General features: G+C 56.4%; 1 protein-coding gene across 3 annotated transcripts; it reads right to left on the bottom strand.

The window, feature by feature from the left end:
• Positions 1-682: 682 nt before the first annotated feature.
• On the bottom strand, positions 683-18,649 carry BLACAT1 (BLACAT1 overlapping LEMD1 locus). Of its 3 annotated transcripts, XM_059146635.1 has the most exons (3): positions 7,921-8,078; positions 6,636-7,274; positions 683-3,861 (listed from the first exon to the last, which is right to left on the bottom strand). In XM_059146635.1, the coding sequence occupies exon 3, from the start codon at positions 3,821-3,823 to the stop codon at positions 3,722-3,724; it is 102 nt and encodes a 33-aa protein (XP_059002618.1). In that variant the 5' UTR covers positions 3,824-3,861; positions 6,636-7,274; positions 7,921-8,078; the 3' UTR covers positions 683-3,721. The 3 variants fall into 3 exon arrangements, with proteins under 3 accessions (XP_059002618.1, XP_059002619.1, XP_059002617.1); XM_059146636.1 differs by lacking the exons at positions 6,636-7,274; positions 7,921-8,078 and adding an exon at positions 18,557-18,649; XM_059146634.1 differs by lacking the exon at positions 6,636-7,274 and having other exon boundaries at positions 684-3,861; positions 7,921-8,071.
• Positions 18,650-25,258: the final 6,609 nt, after the last annotated feature.

Below are 25,258 nucleotides of genomic sequence, written 5' to 3' on the forward strand. Positions count from 1 at the left end.
GGAGAGATGAAGCAAGTGGCTGAGGTCAGGAGGCAGCCTCCACGGAGACCTGGGAACCTGGGGGCTGCCGCTCTCTGTCCAGACACGGTCCGTCTGTCATCAGCCCATCCCACCACCCACGCTCCCAAACCAGTGGGCAAACTGCACATTCCTTCAGGAGACAGGGCAGACGGCAGCCCAAGGCCCCTCCCCTTGCAGAAGGCAAGGTGATGAGGCAGGATGGGTCAGGCAGCCTCCACTGAGATGCCATCCCACTTGCAAAGGCTGGTGTGTGTTGTGGGGTTGGGTGATGTGTGTGCAGGAGGGGACCCCTGGGGTGCAGCGACAAGCCTGGCTGTTGGAGGCAGGAGAGGCAGGACTCCACGGAGCACTGGCACAGGATTCCAGTGGCAGCTCTGGGAGCCTGGGCGTCCCTCTCACCACTCCCACCAGTTCTCAGATCTCCCATATCGCTTGCATCCGCCCTGCCAGCGCATGGGCTGCAGGCCAGGAGTGCGGGGCCCCTGCGACCCTCCTCTTCCACCGCCTGAGCCCAGCTGAGGCTCAGCGTCCCAGGGCCACACACAGAGCCCTGGCCTCCGGAGGGGGCTCCTTAGAGGACGTTCACGGGAAGAGACTGAGTCCCAGAAGTCAGACAGGATGATGAGGTTCAGGTCACACGGGGTCACCGGTATCGAAGCAAGGCTGGAACCTGGGAGAGCCGGTTCCCAGCCCAACGCCCTTTGCATCCCGCTGTGCTACCTCATGCACATTTCAGTTAAATGATTGCTCTTTTTATTTCTTCTTTTTTTTTTTCTTTTTCAAAAATAACAGTCTTATATATTTCTATGGACTCCTGTGCGACACCCAGAAAGCCCTTCCCTGGGAATGGAAAAGGAAATGACATTCTAATTAAAATATCCTGAGACAAGAACCCTGAGGGCCAGGCTCCCAGACAACATTCGAGGCACAAGCACCTCTCCCATTTCTTTATCCCCTACTCGGCAGCCCGCAGCACAACAGGGGGAAACTGAGGCCCAGGGAGGCCAAGGCATCCTGCCCTCCTACAAGGACTCAGGGCGACACAGTGAGGAGAGGCCTGCACCCTCCCAGAATCATCTACTCTCGTGCCCCTTGCTCCCACCCAGGAGCTCCCAGCCCCCTCCTCAACATGGAGTCTGGGAGAGAACCGTGGCGTGGAGGGAATCAGAAACAGGAAGGGCAACACGGTCCCACCTGTCCTCTGCGAAGGAGCCTCAATGCAGGGCAGGAAATGAGGTGGCCAGACCTCACTCCCCCAGAAGGAACAGAAGGAAGAGAAGCCTGGCCTACAAGGCAGAGGCCTGGGGGGGCATGGTCTGGGGACAGTGGGGCTGCTTCTGCCCTTTTGGATTAAACCTCTCGCCTGGGCTCACCCAGGGGCAGAGAGACAGGGGCGCAGGTGTCCAGACTGGTTCTCAAGAGGCTGAGAAGAGCAAAGTTGCCATTTCCCTGAGAAGGAAGCCGAGGGACAACAGAATGTGGGGGGTGTCTGGCTCAGAGCTGCTGCTGTCCGCCTACTTCCACAGTTCAGCACAGGCCCCAGCCTTCACCCTGATGAAGAAGGGGCCAGTGGCTTGGGGGCCAAGGGCTGCCGTCTGCAGGCATAACTGGGCCTCCACTCAGAGAGGCCTTGACCTTGGGACCGCTCCCATGTTCCCATAGCAGGGGCTCCGATATCCAGCATCCCTTTGGAGCCAAAGGAGTTCTCGGGGGGCAAAAGCTCTCCGAACAGGCTCACCGCCAAACCCTGCAGCTGAAATTCCTGCCAAGGCCTGAGAGGTGCGCAGGGGCAGCTCTCTCCTTCACCGCCCCTCCTGACCTCTCCTCGGGGTGAGCCTCTGTGGTCAGGACCTAACACCCAATCCTTCTGAGGCTCCGGGGGATTCAGTTTCATCCTCCACCGCAGGAGTGACTTTCCTGGGGCTGCAGCCTCGCCGGGTGACCGCTAGGGACACACGTGCCCTCCAGGCGGGCTCTCCTGCGGCAGGATCAAGGTACCCTTGAAAGCCTTTCTGCCCATCTCTGTGCCTCATCCAAGTCCTCTGCTGTGTAAGAGCCCAAAGAATCGGGGAGTTTTTCTTCCATCCCTTGTGACCCCACTGGCCTTTATTGCTGTTTCCTCGAAGGAAGGACTTCTGTTTATAATTCTTTGGATATAAAAGGAACTAACAGATTGCACAAGGCTGAGACTGGATGGTGGAGGCCAAGGAGGGGGTTGGAGGATAGGAGGAAAGAAATCAGCTGTGCTCCGGCTTCACAAAGATGACCTGGATCCCACCAGATCTGCCCCAAACTCTGGGAATCTCCCTGAGCATGGGGCATGAGCTGGACGGACGAAGGTTGCCAGGATAGAATGTGCCTTTGCTTCTTCCAGGTTCTGGATGAACCGGCGGAAGAGGACTTCTGCCCTCCCGGACTGCCCAGAGAGTCACATTCCAAGGGAAAGAGCACCCAGCCCCCTCCTTCTGTCCTGGGGCCCTGACCTTCTCTAGCCAGGCTACCTGTTAACTCTCAGAAAGGTTATTCTGTCCCTAGATGCTGCAGGGGATCTGACTTTGTTCCTGGGCTGACTTGCTCCGTAGTGAAGTAGAGGGGGGATTTGCTAAAGCTACAGAGTCTGCTGGAAGCGTCTCTGCCACGGGCCTGCTGTCCGTGTGACCCTCTAGCCCCTGAGCGGTTCAGGCACAGTGACAGAAGGTAAGTTCTAGCAAATGGGAGGAGAGAGGAAGGAAGGAGATAGGTTGTGGTTTGCTTCCTACCGGCTGGAAATAGGCTGGCGGAGGGGAAGAGACTGACCCTGGAAGACTGACTGAGGGGGGCAGAGAGAGGAGGGGGGAAGTCAAGGCAAGTCCTTGAGGGCTCCCTCTGCCCGGTTTCCCCTAAAGGCACAACAGCATGCAAGCCTTTCCCTCCCTATGGCTTCTGAGAAGAGGAAGAGGAGGCAAAAGGGCGAGGCAGGGCGAAGGGAGAATAAAGGGAGGACATGGTCTAGTCCAGGAAAGGGGTCCCACAGTCCGGCCCTGGAAGACAGTTCCTGAGAAGGGGATTCGGGGCCTGGGGAGCGGGCCCCCACGTGTGGGCTGCTGCAAGGCCTGGTGGGAGTGAGAGGGTCCCGGAGGCCAGGGCTGGAAGGAAAGTGGCTTTCCGGTGTGCGGGGGACACGCAGCTGGCTTCCTTCCACGAGGACACCGCCTGCCTCTCACTGTCCCGACTCTGCCGTCCGACTCGAGAGCAGGCTGCCCACCTTGGGCCCGGCTGCACCCGCCCCAGGAGGACGCGGGGAGGGGACAGGAAAAGACTCCTCTCTCGGGGGCGCTGCGCTGTAGAGGCTCCTGCCTCAGGTCCCGGAGTCCCCGGAGCGACTCCATCCCGGGCTTGGAGGGTCTTGTTTGACGCCTACACCCTGCCTAGGCTGCCTGCGTCCTCCTCCAGGGTCCGGGCTGCCGGGAGGTCCTCTGGCAGAAAAGCCCGCTTCCGATCCGGGAGCAGGGCTCCTAGCCCAAGGCGGTGCATCCCTCCCTCCGGGAGGACTTGCCCTGAGTGGAGCACCTGGAGCCCTTGGGGGCCGAAAGCAGTTTCACGCCTCAGGCCGCCCCAGGGCTTCTCGGTCTCTGGAGGGTTGGCCAGGTCCTACCAGAAGTGGGTGCCCTCAGGTCTGGCACCTGCTGGAGGCGGCAGGAGATGGGGGCCCGGGTCCTGCTCACACTGCCGTTTCCCGCTGTCTGTGAACTTCCTCCTTCTTCCTCTTCATCTTGCAGAAGCCGTGGAGGCCACAGAAGCAGGCGAAAGTGAACTGGGGCATGCCCTAGGCCAGGCTGGGGGGAGCTCACCAGAGAAGATCTGCAAGGAAAGGCAAGGGAGGAAGAGGGACAGGAGGAAAGCGGGAGAGAGAAGCAAGCTGGGGTTAATGTTCCCAGAGCCCTCCGGGGCTGACCAGTCACTGCCACTCCCTGAGGGTGCCCAGGCCCCCGCCAACCCTCTCACCCAGGCCAGGGGGAGGGGCCACCACACAACAGCCTCTGTGAAAGTCAGAGTGTCCTGATCTCTGGGGAGCTGATGTCATCCCTCTGATCAGAGCCTGGGAGAGTCCACGGTAGGCAGGAGAAAGCTACAGCACCTGCTGCCTGTTCTCCTCCTGCCTCCTCTGCCTAGCTCCTCACCGCACACCTCTGCTTGGGGGACAGGAAGGAGGAGGCTCAGAGTAAGCTCTGTGCCACCTTACAGGGGTTGGGGGGGTCCACTCGCCCCTTTAGGTCACACAGTCCCGTGATCCCAAGGGAGGACTTTGTGGACCTGTATCCAACACAGCCCTGACCTTGGTACCTGGAACCGAGTGCCGGGGATGATGGGGGGTCCCCCCTTTCCTAGCAGGCTCGGTTTATTTGATACCCTTAGGGAAATCTGTAGAGAACAGAATGGACTGTCTTTGACTGCTTAGAGCAACACAATTCACGGTTCTCCTCACGCAGAGAACAGACAGCAGAGTTCCTTCAGCCAACAGGCTATTTTATTGAGCACCTACGCTGGACCAAGAGGTTGGGAGGTAAAGGGTGCAGAGAAGAGCCTCTTCGCTGGCACAAAATTCAGTTGAGGCTGGATAGCTGAGCATGTCATTACGCCCCCACCCCTGCCCCCACTTGCACAGCTCTCAGCCCCCAAGGCAGGGCCCCCTTGTGGCAGTTGGGGCGGTCTGGCTAAGGATGGGAGGGGGCTGCAGGGGACTGGCACTCAGTCTGCAGATCCTTCCGGCTCACTTAGCTGCCCTGGCCTCCCTGGGAGAGAGCACACGTGTGTTCAAGCCGGCTCAGCCCTGCAGCCCGGCCCAAAGGGAACACCTTGCATGGAGGTCAGCCTGCCTCCAAGGCCTGCTTTGAATCACATCCCCCTCTAGAAGGGAGACAAGGGGTGCAGCCCAAATGCTGAAGTCAAGGAAGCACGAGGCCTGACTGTCGTCCAGCCTCTCGGGCGAGATTGCTTCCAATGGCCCAGGCCCTAAAGGCTAACCACACCTCCAAGGGGTTCCACTTTGTTTGAGGAATCTGGCCAGCCCCAGGTGCCAGCCCTCTGGACAGTTCCACAGATCTGGCCAGCCTTGCACCTTTGGACAAATGGCATGTTTCTCCAGGCAGAGCAGAGGCCCAGGTGGCGGGTTCTTGTTGAGCCCAGGGCACCCAGCGGGGCTGGGTCCTGTCGGGATCCTCCCCTCCTGTCCCCTCCAAGTGTCCTGTTAACAGAGCTGGTGACTGTAGTGACTGTAATTAATAGGTGCGATGCATTTGCAGCGGCGAGCTGGGTGGGCAGGAGGCCCAGCTTGAGTCAGCACGGGCAGGTAGACAGGTTATTCAATCGCCCACTTTCCAGCATACACCCACTCTCCTGGAGAATCTAGAGAGAGCAGAGAGCCATCTCCGGAATATATATAGACAGAGCTGAGACACAACTACTATATTTCTAGATCTCTCCACGGCAGCTATCTCTGGATCCCTCCTGTGACAAACCTAGAGAGACGGGGATCTAAACTGGGACCTTGATGGCCTGGGTTCTATTCTTGGCTGTGTCACCCTGGCAAGTGGCTGTCCCTCTCTGGGCTTTCATTTCCTCATTTCAGGGTACCACGAGGTGAATCAAGGTTTAACGGCCTCCAAACCTAAGGGGCTAGCAGGGCACTGGGCATCCTTGGCTGACCAGGGAGAAAGGAGGGAGGCCAGGTGGGCTTCCTTGCAATCGGTAATTTTAATGCCTACACTTTCTTGGCTAGGGGGATGCCTATCAAGGGTACTATCAACAAAGCATTTCCATGATTACAGGAAAAAGACATGGGGAGACATCGGGAGGCACAACAAAGCTGATCTGGGGAAGGAACTCATAATTAAAACAAGCCAGGAAAAAACAACAACAACAAAAAACCAAGCCAGGTCAAGTAGCTCTGGCCATGACCCTCCCACCCCAAGCCTGGGTCTAGGAGCAGCTAGGGGTCTCGGGGTCTCTGGTCCCCCCCTCTCCATTCTACTTCCCCTCCAATGTCTGCCTGTTCTACAAAAACAGCAAAGCATGCCCCTTGGCGTAAATATTCCTCCCCAGGGTCCTTTAGGAAAGACAAGACCATCTGGGCTTTTTTGCTCACTGTGGAAAGTGTTGGGGGGCAGAGTTTGGAGGCACCAGGACCTTTACTTCAGAGTTTCAGGAGGGTCGAATCAAATTGCCCCAGGGCTAGGGGGTGCCTGGGTGGCTCAGTTGGTTAAGCAGCTGCCTTCAACCCCAGGTCATGATCCTGGGGTCCTGGGATCCAGCCCCACATCGGGCTCCCTGCTCAGCAAGGAGCTGCTTCTCCCTCTCCCTCTGCCCACAACTCCTGTGCTTGTGTTTTCCCTCTCTGTCAAAAAAAAGAGGGAAAAAAAAAAAAAAGAAAAAAAAAATCTTTAAAAATAAATAAATAAATGGCTCAAGAGCTAGGCTAGAAGCTACAACCTAATTCCTGAGAGCTATCGGGGGGGGGGGGGGGGGGGGGAGGGTCGGCAATCATCTCCCAGATTCCTGGGTCCTGGGTCCTTGCTCCTCCGGAAGAGTCTTGTCTCTGATATAAATGCAGGTTTTCCCCTCTCCTCCTTCCCTACCAAGGCCTGGAAGCAGTCTGGGTCCTGGGTGTGATGCAGGTCCCTGGGCCAGCCCCTGAAGTGGGGACCTGTGGAGCAGAGAACCCCTTCCCATTTCAGGGTCCCTCCTGCCCTGGGTTCCCGTGCATCCTTCAGAATCCCTCTGCCAGCACGGTTCCTCCGCTCCGCTCCGCTCTCGGTGCTGCCCCCTCCCCTTCATCCTGTCATCCTTGGCAGTGTCCCAGCACCAACTGGAGGGCTCCCTGGATGTCAGGTCCTGGTGAACCTGCTCTTGGTAGGTCTACTTGAAGAGAAAGGGGTTTGAATGTTCAAAACGAAGGAGTCCAGAGTTTCCAGAAAGCAAGTGGACCAGCGCGTGGAAGGGACCCCCCCCACTTATCCGTGTTCATGATGGAAACGTCCGCTCCCACCCTGCAGCTTCCCCTCTGACCTCAGCTTTCATGCCTCCAGCCCAGGAGGGGCTAAGGGATAGAAAGCTGGGCCCCCAAAACTCAGAACAGGAAGGAAAGGAAGGTGGACACTGGACGGACCCCTGCTGGCTCACGGCTGGCTGCATCGGACTGCAAGCTGCTGGCCCAGATTTCTTCCCCGCCCTCCTCTCTGGCCTTTCCCCGGCTCAGGGCTGAGATGACCCGGGGTCTGGGGGCGAGAAAGATGCTCCACTTAGCCAGCTTTGTGGGAGCCCAAGCAGAAGAGCCGTCAACCCACAGCACATCACCCCCAACCGCGAGGGGGTTCCCAGCCTCTCTGGCCTCAACCCCACTTCTCCTCTATCCCAGGAACCCTCCCAGGGCCCCCCAGCCCCGGCACCTCCAGACAAAATGGGGCCGTGGGTCAGAGGCCGGTTAAACACATGGAGGGATCAAGAGGAACTGGGCTAGAAACTAAGAGAGGGGCCAGCCAGGGCTCCACGCTGGCAGACCACGAGCTCTGGGGAGCCTCAAATTTTGGTGGTGTCCTCCATCAAAGTGGATGGCAGTGGGGGGCTGAAGAGTGGGGAGGTATTTACAAGTGTTGGGACTTGCCCGGAATCCTCTAACAAACAAGAAAGGGGGTCTTTTCCCTCCTACCCACCCATCCCCTCAACCTCCCAAAGCAGAAGCAGAGAACTTCCCATGAGGCGCCCCCCCAGCTTCACTCTGCCCCACCCCCACCCCAGGTAAAGGGCAAAAGAGAAGTGACCCAGTGAGGAGGGGCGCCTCACGCCTCCAGAACAATGCTGAGCCCTCCGCCCCTCCCCAGCTCCCCTTAGCACCGCGCCTCAGTAATTAAAATATGAATTCACCTTCCCTCCCCGAGCCATTCATCACTGCGAAGGGAAGCAGCTGCGGCTTAGGAGACCGGATTTGGGGGATTAGCTCGGGCGGTGGAGCAGACACACCAGGAGAAAGAATTAAAAAGGAAGGGGGTGAATTGGGTTTTCTCTCCCCACCTCTTCCCTCTCCCTCCTGCTGCCACCGAGCCTCACACCCCACCCCTTCCCCCAAAGCCTGGCCTCTGCAGGTTTCTGGGAACTGTAGTCCCCACGACCGTGTTGACAAACAGGCAGGCCACGGGTGGGTGGTGACACAGACTACAGATCCCAGGACTTCTTCCCGGAGTTGGCAGCCGCAGAGCTGGGCACAGGCCTCCAGTCTGGGAGTAGCCCTCACTCTCCTTGGAGATTAACTCCTTCTTGGCCTGCTGGAGACTGACTTCCAGCCTCTGCTTTACGGAGCTCCTTGGAATCGGGAGCCAAGGTCCTCTCTGCCTCTGATGCTTGTAGGCCATTCCTGCTTATTTCCTCCTTGCCCACCTATGGAGAGAGAGGGGACATTCTTCCCACCTCTCAAGACTGCAAGGACAAACAGGCAGTTAGCAGTGGTTCTGAGGGACTTGGGGCCCCAGGGACTGGAAAGGTCATCCCCAGGGACTGGAAGGGTCAGACCGTGAAGTCTTGAAATGTCTTGAAGCCCTGACCTCCAGGGCCTTCCAGGAGGCCCACTGCTTGGCAGAGGCTGACCCACCTGAAGAGTCAACCTAAGTGTGTCTAGGGTCGTCAGCCTGACACGCTGGGAGCACAGCAGTCCAGGTCCAGACCGTTGGGGCCAGAAGGGCTTCCAGGGGTCAGATGTTAGGGCCATCCTCTTCTAACAATGGGGCAGAGATTTTTTTGAATAGTCTTTGCATTTGAAAGGAGCAGAGTTTCAGCAGTGAAACTCCACTTGCACTAAAAAAAAATGGGACACACACAACCAGAGATCGGCTTGAATCTGTGTTGCTCTACATGCGCCTGCTCTCTCAGAGGAGGCCATATGCTGGGTCTCTCTGAGCACTGTGACCAACACTGAGGTTCGGGGTTGTTTTTTAGGTCTCAGCTGTCTGCAGGCAGGGACCAGGATAGACACGGGCTTCTGATCCGCGAATCCTCCAGGGAGAAAGGGCAGGAGGCCAGCTTGCCTATTCAATTCGGTTGAACAATTATGTGAAATATATAATTACGTACCTCCTCCAGGCCAGCAACACCGGCAGTGACCAAGAGACAAAGAACAGAGAGAATCCACAACCTTGTAACCCCAGAGGCGCCCGGGGCCCAGGTCCAGCAAGGCCACCCTGCTCTGTGTCCCCCTTCTCCGGGCTCACAATTCATTTAACCAACATTTACCCAGCAACCCCCTGCTCAGAGCCTTGCCTTGCTGGAGCTTTAGAGAAGCAAAAGCTGGCCTGGTCGTCTGTTCTCTTCGTCCAGGCCCAGCCTGGGGCTGCGGGGGCCCTTCCCAGCAAACTGTGCACCGGGATTCCTGTTAGGGACCCTGCTGCAGAGGCAGGAAGGGGGCGCGGCTCCCACTTGACTTGTCAATGAGATCCGGGAGCAATGGGCAGTAAACTTGGATGTCCTCTAAGCAGAGGCTCATTCTGCGCTGGGGGCAGCTGAACAGGGAGGGAGGTGGGGGAAGTTTCTAGCCACCTCTGAGCTCTGGGCAAGAGAACTGAGGGGGAGAGTGACAACACCTGCCAATTCTCATCCCTGTGCCTCACACCACCCAGGCTGGGGCAAGTCGGGGGAAGGAGCTTGGAGCAGCCCCGGCGGAAAGCAGCTGGCTGGCCCTTTCTTTGCTTCTACAATTGTTTTGATTTTTTTTTTTTTTTTTTTTTTTTTTTTTTTTTTTTTTTTTTTTTTGCCCCTGTGATCTTCTTGCTGGAAAAAGAAAACCAGCGATGGACAAAGGGTGATTAGAGTTGGGCCACAGAGCCAGTTTGTGGACGAGCATGCAGCAATTTCCAGCTTCCAGAGTGGTTCTCCATGGGCTGCCTTGTTGGCTTTCCCTGCACCAGCATGATGGGATTTAAGAGCCAGATTCAAATCCCAGCTCTGTCCCTTACTAGCCACATGAACTTGGGCCCGTTTCTTAGTTCCCGTGTGCCTCAGATTTCCTAAAGTAAAAAGGGATAATAATAGTAATTTTTATCTTAGAGTCGTTTCCAGGATTAAACGAGTATAGGTCAGATGGATAGAATCTTGTCTGCTACCTAGCAGACACTAGATAAATGCTGGTCAGGGAGATTAAGGGCTCGGAGACATTGTAAGTAACTTGCCTTCTGATTCTCAATACCAAATATAGTACTCTCTGATTCCTCTTCAGTGGTCTTAGACAGACTGGGCGCTGAAAGGGGAGGGGAGGGGAGGGTACTTCCTCTCCTTCTCCAGCCAGACTGCCTGCCTTATTTCCATCTGCTGGAACATTCCAGGATGGCTGGGATGGAGTTAGGTAGATTTGCATGGGCTGGGACAGTAGGGCAGGAACGTGAGTGAGAACGGGCACGGGCAGTCAGGCAAGATGAGTGACAGGCCGTGGGAAATAAGAACAGGTCCCATTCATAGACCCGGGGAGAGGGAGACCAATGCCAGGGCAGGGTGGCCGACCAGGAGCTAGGAACCTCCCACTGCCCCTTGCAGCCCATAGCGGGAGGCTGTCTTCCTAGTTTCCCTCTGAGGAACTTCCTCTCCCTAAGTGGCCCGCCTGAGCTCTCCCGTTTCAGCCACTGACAAGTCTCTCTTACACAGAGAAGGCTGTGCATTCGAGCGGACCACAGAGAAGTGAGTGAGGCCAAGAAGCATGGACTGTTCTGGGGCCTCTGAAGGAAGGCCTGAGTGCTGTGTGGCCCCAGGCCTCTGGCTCCGGCCCCCAAACCTCTGAGCATAGGCCAGTCCTCAGTAACTTGGCAAGGGGTAGGAGACTTACAGACCTCAGCATCCCTCGAATGTGTCTCCATCCTCAGAGGGAACTCCCTCTGGAATCACCAGTACAGCCTCCTCATTTCAGAGCGAGGGCCCAGGCCCAGAGAGGGAGAGTGATTTGGCCAAGGTCACACAGCCTAGCCCCAGACCCTCCATTACCAGATCCCCTGGATAACCCCATCCCCAAGTGGAAGTCCCTCCCGATACCCCCTTTGTGGCTGGCTCCCAGCCTGGTCCTCTGGGGAGGGAAGTGCAGATCTCAGGAGAAGGAGTGCGCCCCTCACTGTAGCCCATGGCTTTTAGCCCTACATGAATTAGAAACAGCAATCACATAGGAATGAAAAGCCATAGGCCACAGCAGAGCTGAGGGGGTCCAGCGGTGGGAATCTCAAAAGGAAGCAGGGAACCCTCCCCACCAACCCTCCCCAGCCGCCCTGCCACCCTCGAGGTATGGGCCTGGTCACATTCTCTCACATCCCCCACCACCTGCCCTGGCTCCAGCATTAAAGCCTTCCCAGTAATGAGTTTCCAGTTCTGGCCCCACAAAGTCCCCACACAATGGGCCTCCCTCCGGTACGAGGAGGGGTGGCTTCCTGGCCATAAAGGACCTCCTCAAATTCCCTTAATTAGCCTCCAGCCCCCTGCTCAGGGTCCTTAACTCCCCCCCCCAAAACCCCCACCAAGAGTAAGGCCGAAGTTTTCAATGGTGCTGCTGCCAGGGAGGGCCCAGGGCCGGGCCCCATATTAGCTGCTCTCCTTACAAAACTTAACCCTTCCTAGTCCAGCCACGGGAAGCAGAGGGCAAAGGAGGGTCTGGGCAAAGGAAGGCTGAGATGAGGGCCTGAGTGTGGGGTTTGGGGGCCAGGGGCCCGGGGATGTGGACAAGGAGAACCGGAGGTCCTATTCTTTAGAGGAGTGAATGCGTTTCCGGAGCACCCCGGAGGTTGGGGGCTGGCCCACACTTCCTGGACTATCAGGGGGCCGCCAGCTACAGACCAACTCTACGGGTGCTCCTGTCGTTTAGAGGAAAGCGGGACCTTGTTTTCAGCCCCAGATGGAGGCAGGAAGGGGCCTGAGTTTGACATCCCCGGCTGAGGGCGGCAAGCTTAGGACCCACCCCTGGGTGATGCTGTGGGAGGGGTGCTTGCAGCTCGCTCTCCAGCAGTGTATGGTGGTTGGTATCGGCATCTCTAGGACTCGGGGAGTTCCTGAGTGGAGGGGAACCAAGGTCTCAGAACCCTGGAAAAGATGTGTTCCAAACACAAGGACTGTCTCCTCCTCTGCTCTGATGGGTCGCTTGTGGGCAAGCACCAGCCTCGGAAGACAGGAGTTCAGGGAGCCCAGGTTGAGGGAAGCCGCAGGGGCTGCGGACCCTGGCAGCAAAGCGAGAGACCTTTGGCTCAGACCAGGTCCCGCGTCTGCCAGGGAGCAGCGGCAGCCCTCACCTCAGGGCGCAGGCTCACTGGTTCTCTTCAGGACCCTGGGCTTCCGACCTCCCTAGACTGGGCTTCCCACACTGCAGGAACAACAGGGCACACACACAACATACCACATACCACACACACCCACGCGCGCGTCCTTTCCAACCTGTAGGCAAAATTGCTGGACATCTTCCAACTTCCCACCTGAACTTCTGGGCATCTGCCCCAACGCCAGGAGCGTCTGGTTCTCCCTTGGCTCCCTCTCCCGTGGGTCCCCATATCCCAGACTGAGGACCCGCGGATGCCCGTGGCCTCCAAGCAGAACCCCGTGGCCTTCAAGCAGAATGCCCTCAGTCCCCTTCCAAGGGACACTGGAGTCAGGGGCTGGGGTCCCAGGGAGGGCTCACCTGGTGGGCCCCCTGGCCCTGGAAGTCTCCTCAGAATTCCCGCAGAGCCACTTCCTGCCTTCCTGGCAGCCACTCACTCCCCCACTTACCCCCAGAAGCTCCACGCCCAGCGAGGGCAGGCCTCCTCCCTCTTCCCGCCCACCAGCCTGGTCTGAGCTGTGCCCAACTCAACTTGACTCATTGAGAAGCCCTGGCCTGCCCCTCCCCCAGCCCGGTGGCCGGTGGGGTGGGGGTGGGGGTGGGCTGGGCAGGCGGAGGAGGTCAGGTATTCCTTCAACCCTGACTTGGGCCTGGGTAACAAAGGTCTCATTGAGCCTCTGGCTGTCTGGTCGGTGAAGCACAAACCTCTTGTATCTACTCGCTTTTGATCTCACTCCCTCTGAACCAGCCGTGTATTACTCACATCCCCCTGCCGGGCTATTGGTGTGGAGGGACTGTTCCTCCCCTCCCTTCCTCCCCATCGCCTTTCTCTCCTTCCTTCCCCTGCTGCTCCCCTCCAGCTTTTTTATGGTTCAATTTTTGGCAGGAGACCTGAAGCGGCTCCCTAGAGGCCACCCTCTCCTGCCTGGCTGGCTCTCCCCATCTCTGTGCGCCCATCCTGTGTCCCTCCACGTCCTCTGCCCCTGCACTCGTGGATCCTTCTAGTTGGAAGATCCACACACCAGTTAGATCTGGGCCCCCCCCCCCCATTCCCCCCTCACCTGGTGGTTCCCTCAGATTCCTGGCCCCGGGCACAGGAAAACCCCTGCCCCTCCAGCCCCAGCCCACCTGACAAGCACCAGGGAAGCACCATAAAGAGCCGTGTCTGAGGTGTTTCTGGGGCCAGAAACGGGGTGGGGGAGGGAACATCTGTCCGGCAATGGCTCATCCAGACCTCGCTGGCAGGTGGAGGAAGGGGACACAGGTCAGCTCTCTGCTTCCTCCAATCCTGAGAATCTGCTTTCTAGCGAAAGGTCACTACTTGGAGAGGGCCCAAAGGGCTCGTCCTCCTCAAGCTGGGACCACCCCCACCACTCCTGTGTCCTCTGTGGTCACCCCCTGAATCTTCAGCAACTCTGCTGGTACTGAAAGCTGGGGCCCGGGCTGCCCACTGGCACCTTCTTTCTATGGCCTCCCTGGCTCTGTCCCCACAGAGAGACAGTCACCTTTGAGCTCTGAGCTCTCCCCAGAAATGCCACCAGATGCTAAGAATCCATCCCCATGGTGGCCGGCTCCAGGGAGCTCTGCCAGCTTCCCCCCACCCCCACGCCCTGCCTACCACCTGTGGCCTCTCCCCCCACCCCACCCCCCACCCCGCCCCCAGGTACTCCCATTCAGCCGAACTGAGGATTGGGGAAAGTTCTCTTGCCCCGACAGAGGCCCCATTCTTCCTGCTGCTGGCTCTCATTGTCCCTCATGACTCCACACATTCTTGAGCCTCTAATGAGAAGCCAAGACAGCCACCTTCCCGCCCTGTCTTGTGGTCGGCACAGCCTGGGCCCTGCCACGGACAGGGGCAGGAGGTGGGGGAGGGGCGGGGCAACCGGGAGGCAGTGAAAGGAGATGGGGGACAAAACAGAGGGAGGGGCAGGAGCGGAGGGAACAGCAAATGCTGAAGGAGATCGTGACGGGGGCAGAGCGGTGATGCAAGAGGAAATTAGAGAGGAGAAAGCGAAGGGGAGAAAGGGACAGAGACTAATATTTGAGGGAAAGATGTATGTCATGCGGGCGCTCGGTCTCTGTTGATTAATTATAATTATTCAGGGGGCGCCTGGGTGGCTCAGTGGATTGGGCCGCTGCCTTCGGCTCAGGTCATGATCTCAGGGTCCTGGGATCGAGTCCCGCATCGGGCTCTCTGCTCAGCAGGGAGCCTGCTTCCTCCTCTCTCTCTCTCTCTCTCTGCCTGCCTCTCTGCCTACTTGTGATTTCTCTCTGTCAAATAAATAAATAAAATCTTTAAAAAAAAAAAAAAAATTATAATTATTCAGGACTGCAAACCCTAATATTCTCATTCCCATTTAGCAGATGAGAAAACGGAGGCTTACAGAGGTGGGTGGGTATGGCCAATGCCCATGTGCCCTTGCCCTGTGCCTCGCTCTCCAGTGGTAGTGCCACTGAGCCCACGTGAACTGGAGAACGGAGGGTGAGCCTGGACACTGAAGCCTCTTCCCTCGGACAACAGGCTGCAGCAGGAGCCTCGGGTCCCACCATTCCCTGCAAGGGCACACCGTCACCCTGAACCTCAGGCTCAGTCTGGTCTCACTGGGGTTGGAGGCAGTTGGAGCTGAGGATAAGCCAGATGGGGAAGCAATCCTCTACAAGAAGAGGAGTGAGGGTGTTTCTAGGGGGCTCAGTTGTTAAGTGTCTGCCTTGGGCTCAGGTCATGATCCCAGGGTCCTGGGATGGAGCCCCGCATCGCATCGGGCTCCCTGCCTAGCGGGAAGCCTGCTTCTCCCTCTCATACTCCCCCTGCTTGTGTTCCCTCTCTCACTGTTTCTCTCTGTCAAATCAATAAATAAAATCTTAAAAAAAGAAGAAGAAGAAGGAGGAGGGTTGTGAGGTTGGGGCTAGCAAGCCATTTACCCTGCCCTCCATTGGCGAGAAAGCCACAGATGGAGGGGGAGAGGAACCCAGAGATAGAAGGGGCAAGGGGCTCAGACTGGGCTCTGCTCTAGAAAGGAGCAGCAGAAGAGGACCTAGAACAGCTCCAAAAGGAGCCACTGTGCTCCCTGCCTCCAGAGGAAGTCAAACACCGGGTACATAACCATGTCTCAGAGCCACTGCCAGGCACAAAGTAGGTGCCCAGTAAATGGTCTACCAGTGTAGAAGGGACCCTTGCACTTGGCAGTTGGCGAGATAGATCCAATCCAAGGTCCCATCAACTCCAAGATTTAATGAGTCTACGTTGGAGCCGACTTCTCCTCTCAGAACTTTTCATACTTATGTACCTTCTGGGGCAGCCTGGAGCCCGGCAGCCGTGCATCTTTGCCCTGGTGGGCAGGAAACCAGGCTATTGGGAAAAATCTGAATAGGAGGAGGTTCTCACCCCCTCACCCACACACACACACACTAACCTGGAAGGGATTAAGCTGGAAGTATACCAGATTCTTCTAAAGATGCAGGCTGAATGATGGAGGTATCCATTTGCCGAATGAATGAGTGGATGGCTGGTGAGCCTGGAAGGAGGAGAGATCTAGGCTCTCCCACGTTCCAGGTTTAGTGTGTCTGGGGCTCCCCCATGCCTCCGCTCTCTGGGAGGAGCGTCCCTGTGCTGCACCTTGGCATCCGACTCCACTTGCTGGGAGAAGGGAGGCACGTCTGAAACTTCAGAGGAGCCTCAGGGATTTGCCTCCGCTGCTTCTGCCCCAAACAGATGTCTGGCTTTGGAGTTGTAATCAGGATGATCAACGGGTACAGTCCCTGGCCGAGAACGGACTCAGGAGAAGACTAGTTCCAGATGGATTGCCAGTCTCCCTTACGTGGTCCTCCAGACCCGAACCGGACCAGCAGCGTGCTTGTCGCTAAAACAGGCTGAGCGCCTTATTTCTGAACCCTCCGGTAGCCTTCCCTGTGCCTCAGACTCCCACGACTCCTCCCTCCATCTCTACTCCAGAGCTTGGTCAGCTCAGGTCCCCTCTCGGTCCCTGGCTCCACCGGAGTAAGAAAGCAGAAAGGTCAGGCATGAATTTTCTTTTTCCCCAGGACTTTTGTGTTGTCTCAGGAGGGCTCACCTCTGAGCCCTCCCAGACCAACAGGGAGCTCCCTGCCCCTGGGCTCTCAGGGAAGGGGAGAGAAAGGAGACCTCGGGCAGTCTCAGGTAATCAAGGCAGAGAGAGACCAAGGGGAAGGAGAATGCAAAGACAGAAGCTGGGGGAGATGAGGGAGTGGAGAGGGGGTGATCTTTCCAGCCTTGATACTTGCTGCCCCTGCATTTCTACAAAGCTCCAGAACTGGGGTCTGGGAGGGAGAAGAACCCAGGGAAGTGCTTGCATCACCAGAATCCAGCCTCCCCAAACACAGGACCCAGGCCACAGTTCAGCCCTTCAGAGCAGTTACGCTGTTAAAGAAAAATACAATAACGGATCATTGGCAAACTCAATGCATTTCAACCTGAGCAATTCATGAATACCAAAATATTCTGATGTTCTGCCCAGGCCTAATTCTTCTCCCACTCCTTTCCACCCCTGCGCCCCCAAACCCACAAAGGGCAGGCAGTGGCAGCCTAGTCTAAAGAATTACACAGCTGGGCTCTCCCAAGTCTTAAAGAGTGCCTCTCAGAGGAAGAGGCAGGGCGCAATCAGGGTGGGGAGAAGGCCCTCGGGGGCAGCCACTCACTTAGCAAACACTGGGACAGACACAGTGCTAAGCACCGGGAGACAGCACTTGGTAAGGCCTGGCCACCAAGCAGGCAGTCCTGTGGGAAGATGCGCCCCTATACATATGATTGCATTCCGAGCCCTCCTACAACCTGATCCCTGTCTCCTCCACCAGCTAAAGCCACCACACCACCTCCTGGGGGTTACAATGAACTTGCTTCTCCTCCCTATTTGAGGGTTCCTCCTTCCTCTTAATGCCTTTAGGAGTGGCCGCAGCTGGATATACACTTCTTCCTCTGTGTGTGTGTGTGCACGCTCGGCCCATGTGTAAGAGATGTTCCTCTTTCTCCTGATTGTGATAGGCCCCAGTGGGGTGATGGGGAGCTGAAACAGAGTGACAGAAGCTGTTCCCAGTCCCAAGCCTCAGCATTATCCTCCTAGAGGATGCAAGCAGGGTTTTAAGGCCGCCACCCCCCTCCCTCAAAAGGGGGCTTCTTAGAAGACAACCAATACATAGCTCTGTGATCTCAGGACCCCTATCCCAGCCTCAAAAGAGCTGAATTTCCCTCTGAAGTTACCCCTTCTTAAGGCTTAAGTCTGGCCAAGTTGTTCACTGGCAGATGAAGGTACGCTGGAAAAATCACCAGGACAGAGTAAAATCAGACCTGAAGAGGAATTTCTTAATGAGGGTTGAGGGGAGGAGGGCAGGATACTACACTTTCAAAGGGAGACTGTGGAATGTCGGTCAGGAAGGGCGGGCTCTCCCTTGGGCAGCCAGGCGCCCTCTCCTGACAGGTCTGGTAGAGCCAGGGGCTGGTAGCCAGCCCGGTTCCCTAGGGGCACCCTGTCATGGACCCTTTCTCAGCAAAGGGAGCAGCTCTCCTCTCCAGAGCGGCCTCCCCCGCCCCCACCCAGGCCAAGGCTCCAGCTCCCGGGCGGGCCTCCAGCTCCAGCCCCTCTTCATGTGCGAGGGCGCCAGGGGCGAGGATGGAGGTGGGCGGAGGACCCCGGGCCAAGAGTTGGTGGTTTTGCTTCTAGAAATGGCTTCTCTCGGTCTCCCCAGCTGAGGTCACCTGAAGACCCCTGTCCCAGGGGTACCGGGCACCTCTGCTTTTCCCTTCTTAGTGCTAGACAAATGCACAGGTGTCACAAAGTCCTGATCCTTGCCTCATTCATAGCCCCTTCCCCAGCCCGCCATACCATGGGGTAAGGGAAGGGGGGGCACCCAAAACGGGTTTCTCTCTAGCTCCCTCTCCTACTCCCCCTTGAATCTTACCAGCTGCAAAAAACCTTTAAAAGGAACAAAGGCAATGGGGGCGGGGTGGGGGGTTTCCCTGTAGCGGACTTGGGGCTGCGGTTGACGCAGCCCGCTGCCGGTCAGCGCTGGCTTTCAGGTGAGTGCCCGAACCCGCAGCCCCGAGTCCGCCCCTGCCTCAAGGACCCCTCATCGTCCAGCCAAACACCCCCCCACCCCTCGGCAAAGAGACGAGTCCTCCACAGCTGCTCTCGGTCCTCAACCCGGCGGAGGGGTCCCCGACTCGCAGCACTTTCTGCCTATTTGGTTTCGCTCAGTACTCACAGTTCGGATGCTAAGCCGTCTCCTCTCGCACTCACTTCCTTTGTCTCTTTCTCTCTGTCCCTCTCCAACCTCTCTCTCTCTCTCTCTCTCTTCCCTCCTTGTCTGATTCTCTGCTGTAGCTTCCAGTGGAGAAAAATAATTATTCTTCTCAATGGGTTCGCACGGGGCGCACGCACACACGCGCGCGCACACACAGACACCGCCGTGGTACCCAATCAATGCACAAATCTTCGGGGTCCCTTTAACCTCTGCGGATGACTCCGGGAGTTAATTATGAAGCCTATTTCGGCGCAGCATAAATATGCATTAAGGTATGAAATGACAACCGATGCGCTGAACTTCAGGGAATTGGCATTTAGACAGACTTCGTCTCGTCGCCCCCCCCCGCTCCCTCCAGAGCCCCGCGAGCCACCTCCACAGCCTCGCGCCCTCCCGGGGCTGGCAGTGGCCCTCCCCGGGTGGAAGAGGGCCACGTAGCCGCGTCCGCGCCGCGCTGAGGGCCCCGGAACGCCCCCTCGTGCGCCCCCTGCGGTCGGGGCAGACCTTGCGGGGGGGGGGCACTCCCCTCCCCCACGCCCGCAGGCCGGCGCCCAGGCCGCCACGCCGCACCCCCCTCCGCACGAGGCCCGTCGGTGAACAAACTCCGCGCTCAGGGCTCTGAGAAGCGGGAGGGGGCGGGACGGCTACCTGCCCGCACGCCCGAGTCCCGGGAGGAGCGCGAGAGCCCCGGGACACGGCTCCACTCGCATTCAGGCCACGCCACCCCGCGTCCTCGGATCCCGCCGCCCCCGGCTGGCCCGGACCCGCACACACAGGCACGCGTTTGCACACGCGCGCGCACACGCAGGCACGCACACGTATGTGTGCACACACAGGCACTCCCGCGCGCGCTCACGCCCGCACACACTCAGGGTTATAACAAAGGAAGAGGGGCCAGCGCTGCCTTACTTTTCTCTCTCTTCTCCTCTCTTTTGCAGCCCCCCAGCCCCGGGCCGGCGTGCCCGGCCCACCCCGCCCTCCGCGCCCGCCCGACGGCAGCGGCGGCCGGCGTTCCGGAGCAGCGCGTCGGGGCGGCAACTTCGCTCCCGGGCGCCCGCGCCTCGCAGCCCCGGGCGGGCGGGAGACAAAAGCTGCGGCGCCGCCGGAGGCCGCGCGGCCAAGGTGTGCTCGCTAATTGTCAGGAAATGTGTGTGTGCGCGCCGGGAGCCCGCAGGGGCGGGGAGGGGGCGGCGGCGGGAGGGAGAGAGGGGACGAGGAGACCCACCCCCCCACCCCCCCAGTCCCCGCCGCTCGCCAGCGCCGGGCACCCGAACCGGGATTAGAGAATAAATTATCTGCTCTCTTCTCATTGGGCTGTGGCTGAGGACGCCGTCGGCGGCGCCGGGCTGGGAGCTCGCCCGGCTCTTTGCATTCACCGCACAGCTCCGGCTCGCCTCCCTTCGCGGGGGCCGAGAGCTCGGGGCCTTGGCTCCAGACACCAGAGGACACCAGCCGGCTGCCCGCGCCGCCCCTCCCCCGCCGCCCGGCTCCGCCTGACCCCTCTCCCCTCCCGATTCTGGCTGGTGCTTTGGGGACCAAGGGACTGGGAAAGAGAAGCCCAGAGACTGGAAATCTCAGAGTCCCTCCCCCACCCCCCTCGTTTCACCCCTTCTGCAAGGAGAATGATGGGGGACAGCTGGGGTCGGTCTATCTGAGCCAAGCCCACCTCAGTCACAGAGGGCTTTGAGAGCCCTGGGAAAGGATCCCTCCCAGAACCGAGTTCTCTCTTTTGGGGTCATCTCCTGTCCTCCACGCGGCAGCAGCAACGACAAAGAGGAGATGGCCCTCGGGCTCTTTGCTTTCTCCTCTCCAGCCCCACCAGCTCCAGCCCAATCGTGTTCCCCTCTGCTTGAGCCTTTCCGTGGCCGACCGGGGAACATAGTTTATGAATTGACTGCAAAGGAAAACTCTCTAGTTCAAAGCAGCTCCCTGGCAAGAATGAATTCATTCATTAATTCATTCATTCATTCTGCAATAGGCAGGACCATCCCCGTATCCTGACAAGGGCTATGCACCAGGAATAGGAGGGGAGAAGATTCAGATGACACAGTCATGTAAAAATAAAATAACAACTGTACAAGAGATGCTGTATGACACTATACAGGCAAGTTGGAACCCAGAAACAGGCGTGACTAACTTCAGCCATTCATTCAACAAATACTTCAGCATGACTTAAATGCCAGGCTCTGTGCTGAACCGGTGGGCTTGATGCCTGGAGCAGACAGTCTGGTGGACAAGATGGGCACTGACTGGTGCCACATGAGCTAATCAGAGGCATGGGGGCAGAGAGACTAGCAGGGGCTCCCTCTCTACTCTGGAGAACCCAGAAAGGCTTCTCTGAGGAAATGAGATAGAAGTCCAGCCTTAAAAGCTGAAAAAGAGATAGCTAGGTGAAGTTGGGATGGGGAGGGACAAGGGAAGAGGTCTGGACAGAAGGAACTTTTTAGAAAGGCCCTTGAGTTGCTGGTAACCGGCTCATTAGAAGGCAAGTCACTGGCCACCTTGCAGAGAGGGAGACGAGCCTGGGAAGAACTAGGAGAGCTGCCCAGAGTAGTATTTCCAGGTGTAACCCAGGGCAGACTTCTCCATGTTCTACACCCGAATGTTCTAGAAGAGGCTTACTTGTGTGTTCTGTCTTATTCTAGGCCAACCCTATACCTACCCCCATTTTACTTCTAGTCCCTGTTTTTTGCAACCAGACCAACTCTGTGCCGCCTAAAGACAACCTGAAAACAAAGAACATAGAGAAGAGCAATACTACTTCAATGTATCACTTCCCAGAGGCTTAGACCACAGTCTCCTCTGTCATTCAGTGATTCAGTGACCCTTGGCCCTCACACGGGGAGGCTGTCCACAGGACTGGCCTGGTCTCCTTTCCATGTGTTGGGATTGGATGCTCTCCAAGCAGTTCTGCATTTATAACCCTTATATTCTCACGACAGCCCTGTGAGTTATCTCCATCAGACAGATGAGGAAACTGAGAGTCAGTAAAAGGGGTGGCCTGCCTAGTGCCACCTACAAATGCTGTGGCCAAGCAGAGTTTGTCATTCCCTGTCTCCTCTCTACCAGACTTCAGGATTTCCCAGCCTCCCTCGCTCTTTGGTGAACCCCATGAAGGTAGGGTCTCAGTGATCCCCTCCTCTACGAGAGCCTTCAGCACCTAGGACAGGGCCCTGCACACTCAGGGTCTGGAGCCAACCCTGTTGTGTGAGTGGCTGCTGGGAGGGTGGCGGGGGAGCTGCTGACACAGCAGATTGGGATAAAGTTATAGCAGAAACTGTATCGGTTTTGGACTTACACACACCTCAGTTGGAAACGCTGTTATTACACACTATGTATGCACTTAGCCTTTCTGAGCCATGGTTCCCCTGTCTTCCAAACAGGATTCACAATACCCACCTGAGAAGATCACTATGAAGATTAAGTGAAATTATGTATGTGTGTGTGGCGTATCTCTGGAAAAAATACCCAAGACATTAGTAACAGCAATTACTTCTGGAAAGAGGATCCGAGTGGATGTGGCTCAGAAGTAGAGAGAAATACCAACTTTCCGTGATTTACCCTCTAGTAGTTGTGACATACCATGTGCATGTACTATCTGCATAGTCAGAGTGAGTAATAAAATATTTTAATGAGATAATATGCACAGCAACATAACAACAACAATAAGAGCAATGCTCCCTACACATTTGTTGAACTGAACTGAGTTTTCCTGTTTGAAACACCGGGATGTGTCTATGACTCTGGCCGGAATATTTGCACACTGCCCCGTCCGTCTCCCCAGGCAAAGGCGAAGATGTCTAACCAGGTGAGATATTTTCCAGCCCAGAAATTCTACAGTTCAAGCCTTTAGTCACAGGGGAAACAGCATGCCAGCAGGCTCATTGTTCTGTTATGAGACTCAACTCCGGGGACGTAACAGGAGATGGAAGAGGGTAGAGCAGGGGGGACACGGAAGGGAAAGCTGAAGGGTACGGGCAGCCCCTCAGCAGGGACCATGCTGTCCAGGGAAGCTAGGGCAGAAAGGGATCCTGGACCTGCCCCTTCCAAGGCTTAGCCAGCAAGCTGCCTGCCCAGGTACTCTGTAGCCCCCAAGGAAAGCTGAGAGCGGCAGGTGCAAAGCCTAAGGAGGGGAGTGGGCTTTCTCCTGTTACCCTCCAGGCATTGAGGTCCTGGGGCAGGACAGGGCAGCCATTCATCAGCCAACACAAAGGGACACTTTCTCAGCCACACAGAGACCAGGCCAGGTCACCTCAGACACTGGGGCATAACATCAGCGGGAACTCTAGAGGCCTCTTCAGAAAAGTTTTGGACTCCCAAATCTAGTGGCGTTGGGGGAGGGGTTGGGACAGGAAGGAAGCATGTCATGGGAGATTCTGGAGAGGAAAAGAAGCTTCTCCAGTGAGACAAAGGGAGGGCAAACAGAATCAGAAAAGCTAGAAAAATAGGAGTCAAAAGAAATGGACATCATTTCTTCTGGAGGAGCAGCAGGTAGGGGAGAAAAGGAAGCAAAGTCAGAGGCCCAGGGCTGGAACGGCCGTCTTTCTGCCTATGGGAAGGACATGGCTCTTCTCTTTTCTGCTTTGAGTTTCTGGAGAAGGGCCTGGGGCTGAGCATCTGAGGTAGAGCACGGAGGATTTAAACATGTCCCTTGCCTGGTCCCTGCCTTTGCCTCCTATCAACTTCTTCCTAATTAAGGCAGAACACAATTACAGTTCAGTCTCTGTTCAGTCTTGAACACAGGAATGGTTTTCATCAGAAGGGACAAAGTGCTTATATATTAAGCAATCAAAGGCACTTAGAGATTTTCATCACCTGCAGGATTCTGGAAACCTGTTGTATATAGTGCAATAGGTTATGGCTTGTCCTCTTACAGTCACCAGAGCATCAATTATATGTAGGGTTTTTTTTTTTTTAATTAATTTTGGCGGGGGGGGGCACACACAGAGGAGAGGGGCAGAGGGAGAGGGAGAGAATCTCAAGCAGGCTCCCCACTGACTGTGGAGCCCAACACGGGGCTTGATTCCAGGACCCTGAGATCATGACCTGAGCCAAAATCAAGTTGGACGCTCAATCCAAGGAGCTACCCAGGTGCCCCAACTACATGAAATTTTGATGGATGCACAAGCCCTGGGCCTGGCACAGCACTAGACTCAGGGATACGTGGATTAACGTCATGTGTCCTTTTCTTCAGTAGAGTTCTCATATAGGCCAGCTAAATACCCCAGACAGTATGTACCTCTACCTGACCACCCACCTCCTTTAATGACAGTATCAGGACATGCCCCATCGTGTCTCATATCCCAGATCCCAGTCTCCCACATCATCCATAAGCCCATAGACTAAAATGCCCTGACCACTCTGTGTACTGGCTGCCTGCACCCCATCTCCCACCTGTCTCCAATCCCCAAGCCTTGCCACTCTAGCCTCTGGAACTCAGTCTGCCACTGGCCAAAGAGCCTCCAACCTTGAACCCTCTCCTGAGCATTCTCTTCATTGTCTTACTCTACGGACACCTGGCTGTCCCCCAAAGATACTGCCTCCCAACGGCCTTGTCTGGAGGCAAGGGTGAAGGATAAAGAAAACAGGGTACCCCACACATCTCAAGGTCTAGAGAGGTGTTTCCAGCTACTTCTCCTCTTCCTCCTGCAAAAATGTCAGCGTGTTTGATGTGAATGGGGCGAGACCCTACCCTGTGCTACCTTTCTGCTATCTTCTCTACCTTTTTCCGTGGTCATACCCTAATTCTTGCCCTCACCAATATGTTTACCTTCAATAATCCTACTTTTAGGCATCCCAGCCCCTAATGCCTCCTCTAGTTCCCATCCGCTTTCACTGAGACCTCCCTTCCAAGTATTCTTTGATCCCATAGGGACCGGATACAGTGAGCAAGTTTTATTGTCCCTGTGCCCTGCGTGTGACCATCATCCCTTCATTGTCACGTTGCTGCTGTGATCTCTCTCTTACAAACACCCTCAGCTACTTTGCCTCGTCTCCTTGCCTCCATTATACTTTTCTGGTAAAACCCTAATTCTGGTTAAACCCAGCTAGCCATGTACCCTTCACCTGTACCCAAACAACCAAACATTACTGAGGATAATCATACAACCATGCTCATCAACTGGTCTTGCTCTAAACTTGCTACTTTGAATCTCACGAGAGCACTGAGCTCTACCTTGCAAACCTTCTACACTCCCATAGTGTAGTCCCCTTCCCTCCCTCTCAAAGGATTATTTCATGCCTCCTCTCTCCTACTTCTCTTTTCAACCCTCCAGCACCACTGATTCACTGATATTATAAATAAAAAGAAATGCAAACAAATGAGAGCTATTTCACCCTCCCACCAACCCATCTGCATGATTTGCTACTCATAGCCTGCCCCCCTTGCAGATGAAGAGGCTCTGTTCTTCTCTGAGGTCAGTCTCCCCCCATTTGTGCACTGGACGCCATCCATTCTTACTTCTTCCATGACTTTGCTTCTTGCAATTATTCCCTCTCTCTCCTGAGTCATTGGTCTCTCCTTAGATATATCCACTAACATAAAAAATGTGACTTAATATTGCCCACCTTTAAAAAACCCTCTCTTGGCCCCCACATCTTTTTCCAAGTAAAGTTCCATTTCTTTGCTGTTATATAGTGAGCTTCAAGTCAGTTCTCTGGCAT

The sequence above is a fragment of the Mustela lutreola genome, chromosome 14 (assembly GCF_030435805.1).
Source record: "Mustela lutreola isolate mMusLut2 chromosome 14, mMusLut2.pri, whole genome shotgun sequence".
In the NCBI taxonomy this organism is placed as follows: Eukaryota; Metazoa; Chordata; class Mammalia; order Carnivora; family Mustelidae; genus Mustela; species Mustela lutreola.